Source organism: Ornithodoros turicata, chromosome 1 (assembly GCF_037126465.1).
Source record: "Ornithodoros turicata isolate Travis chromosome 1, ASM3712646v1, whole genome shotgun sequence".
NCBI lineage: Eukaryota > Metazoa > Arthropoda > Arachnida > Ixodida > Argasidae > Ornithodoros > Ornithodoros turicata.
In genome coordinates, this window is record NC_088201.1 from 156,365,497 (window position 1) to 156,374,505 (window position 9,009).

At 40.8% G+C, this 9,009-nt stretch overlaps 1 protein-coding gene across 1 annotated transcript; it reads right to left on the reverse strand.

Annotated features, from left to right (window-relative positions):
- Positions 1 to 1,043: 1,043 nt before the first annotated feature.
- LOC135371487 (uncharacterized) lies at positions 1,044 to 5,206 on the reverse strand. Its single transcript, XM_064605527.1, has 6 exons — positions 5,134 to 5,206; positions 4,590 to 4,831; positions 2,882 to 2,898; positions 2,739 to 2,800; positions 2,065 to 2,172; positions 1,044 to 1,181 (listed from the first exon to the last, which is right to left on the reverse strand). Exons 2-6 carry the CDS (start codon positions 4,827 to 4,829, stop codon positions 1,123 to 1,125), a joined length of 486 nt encoding a protein of 161 aa, XP_064461597.1. The 5' UTR covers positions 4,830 to 4,831; positions 5,134 to 5,206; the 3' UTR covers positions 1,044 to 1,122.
- Between the last annotated feature and the right edge of the window lie 3,803 nt (positions 5,207 to 9,009).

Sequence of the window (9,009 nt, forward strand, 5' to 3'; positions counted from 1 at the left end):
TGCTATCACAAAAGTGTCCTCTGCTTTGCCCAAAAGGCAGAGACAAAACTGTTTGTACCTTCAGGTAAATGTTAATACATACAAATGTATAGCTAAGGATAAAGGCTAAATAAGGATATAAAAAACCACTAAGGTAAAAAAAGGCACATATTACGGGTGTCTCAAATCCAGTTATTCTGGTCCATAAAAAATGCACATTACAGGGTGTCTCAGCGAAATCCTCGGGCTAAAGAATTTGTACACGAGTGCATCAATAGAAGAACTTTCTTTCTTACAAGTACCTGTCCGATACTACCTACAAGCTGCGTACCGTGTGAATGAGTAGGAGGCGCTCATTATTTAACTAGAAATTCAAATGAGTTCAGTGAAAACATAACTTCTAAAGCAGCTGCTGTCAGCATTAAAATGGGTGCTATCCCTTTTAGGGCCTTCAGTGGACACCATTTTGATAAAAATCTGCCACTGAATCTGGTCATTTGTTGCAGCAATTAGTTGGTTTTTGTGGTGGCTGGTCTCCATGAAGCGCAAAAAAAGGATGCTCTTGAACTCCTTTATCCACCAATGAACTTTTCCTTCAGCACTCCCTGTTGCAAGATAAGCTCAAGAACACTGAATTCATTGGGGGGTAAGGGAGTGGAAGGCCATCCTTTTGCACTTCACCGTGACAAAATCTAAGCCTAAACCAGTTACTGCAACAAATGACCCGGTTTTGGTCCCATATTTTTATCCACAAAGGTGTCCACTGAAGGTCTCAAAAGGTGTAGTACCCATTTTAATGCTGACAGCACCCTGATTTAGAAGTTATGTTTTCACAAAACTCATTTGAATTTTTAGTTAGATAATGATTGCCTCCCACTCATTCACATGGTGCGCAGTTTGTAGGTAGTATCAGACAGGTACTTCTAAGAAAGAAAGTTCTTCGATTGGTGCACCCGTTCGCAAATTCTTTAGCCCAGGGATTTAACTGAGACACCCTGTATTATGCATTTTTTATGGACCAGAATAGCTGGACACGGCTGTGTAAGAGCTGCAATCTGTGGCTGGAAAACTCCCCCGTGTCATCCTGGGATACGAAAAAGACACGAAAAATTTGAAAAGTTCGCCCAAAAGATGAGTGTCTAACTAGTGGCCTCCGGAATTCGGGGAATCTGGATCACCTCCGGAATCTGCTTCGCCCATACCTGAAAGACAACAACAGACTATAAACAATGCACATAACACAGTTCCTGTGTTAGTCAATCTGGGTCAGAAGTTTAAAGACTTAGTATATTTAAGCCTGAAATAACTTTTCCCCATTTCTCTTAGAACTATTCAATGGTCACTTCAGGTGAAATTTACATCCCGCTGCAACATTAGAGAGAGTTACAAAGCCTAGCTTTTGTGAAGTAGTAGGAAAGGGATGCATGCAAAATGCCAGGTAACACATGATTCTATTTTCTCTAATACTCCTGCAGGCCCAGTGACCCTAGCAGGAGTTACAGCAAAGCAAATAATATCAACACAAATTGCTGTCAACTCTTTCTCAGACTTTTCAGATTTCCGCACGGCACACTAGAGAATTCAAATTCTGCTCAGTATGGGGAAACTAAATACTCTTTAAAAAATTGTGAAAAAATGTAAGACTTTTTATTTTCCTACACACACACAAAGCAAGAAAACCATTTTGCTGCATTTGCTGACAGTTTACTACCAGACTAATACAGGTTTGTACATATAGAAATTTGTGAATACGAATAGTACATGTGTATCTCTAAAATTGCACCTTGAATATGGATGAAATTTATAGTGGGCTTCTCCGCATGAAGTGATGCTGAGCTGCAGGCAAATGTCATGGCTGTAAAGCATATTCGAAATCGGAAACTTTCAAATATGAATCAAATATGAAAACTATTTGACAAGTATTTGAAATGTCAAATACTGGCACACTGTTGATTCAATGAGGTTGGCTTGTTCCTCGGGAAGTCCCATTTATGATATTCAGGAAACATCAGCAAAAACCACAGTGCTTCATTTTATGAAACAACAAAGGCAGGATGCCAAACAAGGCATGGGATCTATACTTACGGTTCTTTTTGTAGAGACGTTCGCTCGCGTGGCGGAGCCACGACTTGATGGCTTGTTCTCCCTCGTAGTCAGAAGCGCCTCCAAAATTCTTATTCTCACTGAAAGCTTCTATTAACGAACAGAAAAATATAGTCCATAAAACATTTGTGATTATTCACCTTGTTTTCTACAGTTCCTGTAGAGGGACATGACAGCAACATGTGAGCTGCACAGAAAACAGGATACAAAGACACCATTTGCGCGACGGTACAACTGCTGCTGCTGTGACAATGTAAGGCACCTCTGGGGGCAAAACAATTAGTGACGCACATATGGTTGCTGACAACTGATTTAACCCTCTAGAAGCCACAAAGTTTATCTAAATTATAAGACAATGATGACTATTCACCTTGATATCAAGAATGTTCAAGGTGACCAATTAGTGTACTTCTTCGCACATTGAACAAAAGTCTATCCTGTGTATTTTGTCACCGGCTTATGCATCACGGATGCACTTATTAAGGGGGGCAGTGTGAGGGACACCGGGACCAGAACTGTGTGTGTGTACTCTCACGAGAGGAGAGGGAGAACGGATATATGTACGGGAGACATGCAGGAATAAGTTTAGGGTTATGTGAGGACCGGAATGGAACAAACCTTACAATGCTATTAATGCAAAGAGTAGAAGTTCATACCACGCATAACTGCCCAGCACCACAGATCTTTAAACTTCGACTTTCCCTTCTTGCCTTCCCAACTGTAATTAACGGCAACATTGTCCAGCATCAACATATTCAATATTCTTGTTGTGGCGTCCTTCGCACTGCGTCCTCCGTACCTTTTCCACTTGTTTTTCTGCAAGAACGTTAAGGAGATGATCAGGATGATGAACACCATGCACTTGGTCAATGCCAAGCACAGATCAATCATGAAACTACTATTCACATTCACTGCTATTCACAAGTCAAATACCCGTGAGTATTCATGGTTCCCTGAAAACACATCTGTGCATGTGAAAGCAATGTGAACAGATATTGAATGATGGGCTCAGCGACTATTATCTACGTCGCATATCACTAAACATTTTTAAGCGATAGCTGCTGTTGAAGATACACAGCAGGGACACTATTCCATTGCATGTCCTCTCTCCTCCACACAGATATTTCAGTAACTTCATCAGATTGTACAGCCCTTCTGTTTAATAAAATGGACACCAAGCCTCGTGTGCGCTGTTGTTTTACATTATGGAGAGGACTACATGTCGTCTGTATCTCGTAGCTGTCTCTCAGTGGTTGAGCGGCAGTGAAACGGAACCAAAATTAGACAGACAGAAGGTTAGAATTGGCAAGTTAAGTTGACAAATGAATGGATGTTATTAGGTCAGCAATTTTCAATTTGACAACAACCTCAACGAAACACAATGTACCAGCCCATTACAAAGCAAATGCACATACATGTGAGTGGCAGATCAAGAAGCTATACCATCTGTATTGAAAGCAGAGCAGCCATCCTCAAACTGAGAACCCATTTCAGCATGGTAGTTACCTGTCTCAAAATCTGAGAACTCTGCACAAGAACGTGTTCAAGCGCGATCTCTTTTCTCTCAAATTTGCTTTATGCAACCGGTTCAAACGCTGAGTACGAGCTTGACATCGAACTCGTGTGAGAGATTAATCTCAAACCGCTGTATGCAAACAACCCCTGGAGGGCAATGGTGGCTATGTCATTGACATTTTTAAACCCAATACGCCTTATTCGTAAGTGCTGCAGTATCGTGGCGGCAGCAGGCGGAGATTCCATGTTTGAGTATTCGGGGGGGGGGGGGGGGGGAGCGATCTTCTGTAACAGGGCCAGGTGAAGTGTCAGAATCCTTGAGATTCAAGCTTTTTAGGATGGCAGGTGAGCAGGAAGAATGAGCCCATGAATCCGACGTATCTTTCGGAAAATTTGTTTTCTATGACAAGTAAACAGCGAGTACGCTCGGTGTAGCTGCAACTTTGTGACAATTTTGCATCGCGTTGCGCACTCTTAAGACTGTTGCTTTTGTACATATGAGTACTCAGCTATACTTTCCCCAAGTTTACACTGGAGTATTTTAGTACGGTGTCTTACAAGGTAACATAGTGGGTCTCTATGTGCACATTTGTGCAGCATGCAGTGGCAATGGAATTACTACAGGGCTCCCTGCTTAGCTACTGGGTCAGTTCAGTAAGTGATGCTGTGGAAGCACCTGATGTTTCTTAGCTAACAAATAAATGAGACTAGCAGCAATTCAGTATATTTAGTATTCAGTAGCTGCAAAATCCAGAATTACTAATACCCTGTATGTATGGACATAATGATGTCACCACATCCTGACTGTGTAGTTTTTAGAAGAAAGGCTAGTAACTTGTTTACAGATACTACACCTAACAGTAAGGACTGTATCATGAAAAGAGCAACCATGTTATACAGTGATTCAATCATAATTCCTCTTTGCAGTGTCAGGCGCCACAGAAAAAAGCAAAGTAGGTAGAAATCAAAATCAGAGCTATTTCATGTCTTACGAGTGCCTTCCGCTTTGAAGCTGACTGTCCAAGTGACTTGTCAAAGTCCTGAAAATCCTTCAATAAGGTAAAGGGAACTGGTTCAACATCATCTTCGATGATATCCGGCTGCTTTGACAGCCGTGCCAGCAATATGTCAAGTTGGGACGACACGGCCTCTTGCATCAGCTCAAGTTTTGATACCATAGTATCTTGCACCAACTCAATTCGCCTCAGGAGTCTCAGCGTCTCCTTCTGCATATCTGGAAACAGGGCACCAGCAATGAGCCACTAACCATGTAAGACAGAAGTACAGTCACGCAGCTTTGCAACTAAACACAATGTGAACGAATTTTGCACTTCAAGAGAAGCTCACAACTCCAGTCAATTTCACATAACAGACAATGCGTTTCTATCCCCAATTTAACAACTCAATGAACAATTTGAGTAATAACAAGTGATAAGTTTCTTGCTTGAACCATTCTACAGCAAGAAAGACTCCTAATGAATGTTCTGATAATGATAGCAATGTGGATGCAAGATGTGTAGCTAAGGAGCACAACACCTGTGGCAGTGCCAGTGGAGTGCTTCTTCGCTGTTGATGCGGTGCTGCTAAGTTCAGTGTCCTCCACTACACTTTCGCTACTAAGTGTCAGTAACGAGCGTCGCTGGCTCGATGGTTCTGTAAGTAGTATATTGCATTTATAAGGCCAGCATTACAGGAACCATGATGGGGTATCAAAAAAAAAAAGAAATCTGGGTTAGTGATGATGACGGCCATCAGCAAACAGGTCATTCTGAAGAACAACTTTTTTCTTGCATCGATTGTTATTCATTCGACTCTGACTGCTTTGTGATATTTCTGTGCGCTTAGTCTATCGAGCAAAAAAATAAAATAATGACTGTCACAGAGCAGTTCCCAAAGGCGCAGTTGCCATTTTTTGTAATTAACCATTACTCCTTCCTTGCTTGGGTTCTTTCCAAATATAAGAGCAACTGGAATGCACTACTTTCACTGTTACAGCCATTCAATGTTTTTATACTTGAAATGTTCTACACCCGTGTAAAGTGAACTCAAAAGTGAAATAAAAATAAAAATGAATAAAAACACACACACATCTATAAACAGGGTGTCCCCCCTTTATTATAATAAAAAAACTACACCATCTAGAGTCATGCAGTCAATGGCATTTGTTCTTACTGGGTTTTTGTCACCTCCTGTTGTGAATGTCGTGTAACGTAAGCTTAATTATGCAAATTTTTGCGAGCTTAAGTCGGAAATTTGCCTAATAAAGGTCACTTTTTTATCCCACCAATGTGAAGAGCGTGTCTAATTTAGTCAAATTAATGATAATTGACAGGGATATTCAGGAGCTATCCTATCGGAAAAAATAGCCGAACATCATGCTCTACGGAGGTCGCACAGAATAGCGGACGATGAATTTTTCAGCGCAATCTTTGTCAGTCCGACGAAAGGAGGTTGGAAACCCAGCCCTCCCCGACATCGCAGAAAGAGATAACACAGGCATGGCTTAGCACGTCCGACTTTTGCTTGGATAATACTTTCCCTCTTCCAATTTTAGGAACTGTTACTTTTTTACTATCACCCTGTGGGCTGGCTTCAGAACCTCCTTTCGTCGGACTGACAGCGATTGCGCTCAAAAAGTCATTGCGCATTATGGTCCGATGCTCCGAAAAGCATGATATTCGGCTATTTTTTCCGATGGGATAGCTCGTGAGTATCACTGTCAATTATCATGAATTTGAGTGAATTTGTTACGCTCTTCATATTGGTGGGCTAAAAAAGTGACATTTACTTGGAAAATTTCCGAGTTCAGTTCGCAAATATTTACATAATTGAACTCTGAGTACATGACAGTCACATTAGGAGGTGACAAAAACCTAATAAGAACAAATGCTGTTGACCGCGTGATTCTAGGTGGCGTAGTTTTTTTATTATAACTCAATGACACATTTTCTGGGACACCCTGTGTATATATATATATATATATATATACGCTACAAAATTTAGGTTCGAACGACCAGGATGTTGAATATAGATCCCTCCCTACTTCAGTCTCTGGTGTCTTTTCTCCCCTATATATATATATATATATATAGGTTAAAGAGATTAATATATCAGATGGCTGCGAAGCTGAATAAAAGTAAAATAATAAGACGTGGATGACAGACTTACAGGAAAGTTAACAAGAACTAATTTATTTAACGGGTAATTTAACATATACGTATCATAATATGCTATGAAACGTATAAATGAACGGTCGACACTTCAACAGTGGCACTCTCTTTTGTCCTGACAAAGACAGTGCCACTGTCGAAACGTCGACCTTTCTTGTAAACGTTTCATAGCATAATATAATCTGTGTTAAATTACCCGTTAAATAAATTAGTTTTTGTTAACTTTCCTGTAATGTCGTCCATGTCTTATAATTTTACTTTTGTATATGTGTACACATATATAGATATATATGGGTTCATATATCTGACGGCTACGAAGTTGAATAAAAGAAAAATGCGACATGAATTACAGGTTACAGAAAAATTAGCAAAAACCAGTTTATTTAGTAGGTAATTAACACAAAGATTATAATACATTATGAGACGTTTTAAAGAAAGGTAGACGTTTCGACAGTGGCACTGTCTTCAGCAGGACTGAAATGTTACAATGCAGCACATGGCTTAATTAAGTTCTTGGAGTGACGTCAAGATTGGTAAAGGTGCGCCACAAGGCAGGCGTCACCTTCAGGAATTTTCTCCGAGGAGTGATGCCCTGCCTCTACCCAAATTTGATTGAAGAATAGAAAGGGCGACATCATTTACGGAATAACAAGGCTGTTTGAAATGATGAGGAACAGGAAGATTTGGCTTTTTCGTTAACGTCCAACCGGTGGTTGTTGAAGTTGACCCGAAAAGATGTTTTGGTTTGACCTACATATTGTGCTTGACATGCATTGTACTGAACAGCGTAAACAACACTGGATGAATTACAGTCAAAGTCACCATGAATTATGATGAAGAAACTAGTTACGTAGCGGTTGACATTGGAGCAGACTAGATTATCATAGAGGTCCCTGTAGATTCATCATCATACGCTTGACGTTTTGCGCCGATTTGAAGGAACGACAGAGGAGCCTCCAAACTGGCACCCTTATTCACATTTTAACTACGAGCAGCAGAATGCGTGAATCTCATTCCTTTTGCATTATTCTCATGATGACCAAATCTTGCATAGAGCGAAGAGATATTTTTGTACTTCAGTGCCCCTTTAATAACTCATAAAATTCCCTGACAGCTTCACATTATCCTGGATTTTAAACAATTTGTATACTGTAGACATAAAAACTCTCATTAATGGGCACAGCACCTTTGCCAGTTCGAAAAGGATGAATATGTGGGAGCTAGTAAGGAGCAACCACACTGGGACAGAGGTCCGATGGGGCGACAGTTTATTCCTGGAATGAGCGAGCGAGAATGATGATCGAGATCGTGTGCGTGAAAAGGGCATGCTGTCCGTCTTCTTTTACGGTAGGTGGCCGCCACAATTCTTTGTAGTTGACTGGATGGCGGCAGGATCAGTATCGTCCGCTGTTGGATGTTGTCAGCTTGACAGACCTGAAAGCCAGTAATTGAGAGGTTATGAGAGGCTGACAGGCTCCTGACAGTTGGTGAAAAGTTAATGACTGTGCTGTTAAGACGCTGACCCTGAAAATAATAGTTTGAAACGACGGTCAGAAGGAGACAGGGTGACTCTATGGCGCATCAAGTCTTGCTCACATGCGTATGCTCGTTCCTTAAGAACCACAAGGTATCTTTCAGGAAAGGCAGTCTAACACATTCCATGCGCAGACTATAACTGTAGCGGAGTCGTAGAAAACAGTAAGTTTAATGTTATGCGTGTCTTGCGTAGCTTGGTGTCTTTGGCTTCTTTTGCTGGCGATACTACAATAACAATGAATGCTAGAGCTTGCCAAGCATTTTTCTTAGGACTTCTAGCAAAACAAATGTAAGCGTCAACAAAGCAACAGCCAAATGTAAACGAATGGAGCCTTGAAACATGCTTCAGCTTTCTTAATGCTGGCAGGACAAGTAAAAATAATTCACTGGGAAGCATAACACAATATCACTGTCTTCCTAGATCAAGCTAGGCAAAATTTTCTCATTTTCTAGTTCAAGTTAACCTGGAAAAGTTCGAAGTGTGGTAAATGACAAACATTTTGCAAACTGCCTTACATGCACCTGCATAGTCTTTAGTGGCCAATGTTTGACCTAAGGATGAGCCATGATTTGTAGTATCCTTTCTTTTCTCCTTTCTGGACAGCACTACAAAGAACAAAATGATCAGCTCAAATCTGACATGCTGGTAATGGCCTGTCTAGGATATATGTATGTCCTGTAGGATGTTTCGCTATGTGATGCCCCT

What these genes read in the sequence shown, in the direction of transcription:
- LOC135371487 (XM_064605527.1), bottom strand. Translation starts at nt 4,829, where the DNA reads ATGCAGAAGGAGACGCTGAGACTCCTGAGGCGAATTGAGTTGGTGCAA. An exon ending in GTGCTGGGCAGTTATGCGTG is followed by an intron (nt 2,173 to 2,738) that starts GTATGAACTTCT and finishes GTTCGTTAATAG; the next exon opens with AAGCTTTCAGTGAGAATAAG. An exon ending in ACGTCTCTACAAAAAGAACC is followed by an intron (nt 1,182 to 2,064) that starts GTAAGTATAGAT and finishes GTTGTCTTTCAG; the next exon opens with GTATGGGCGAAGCAGATTCC.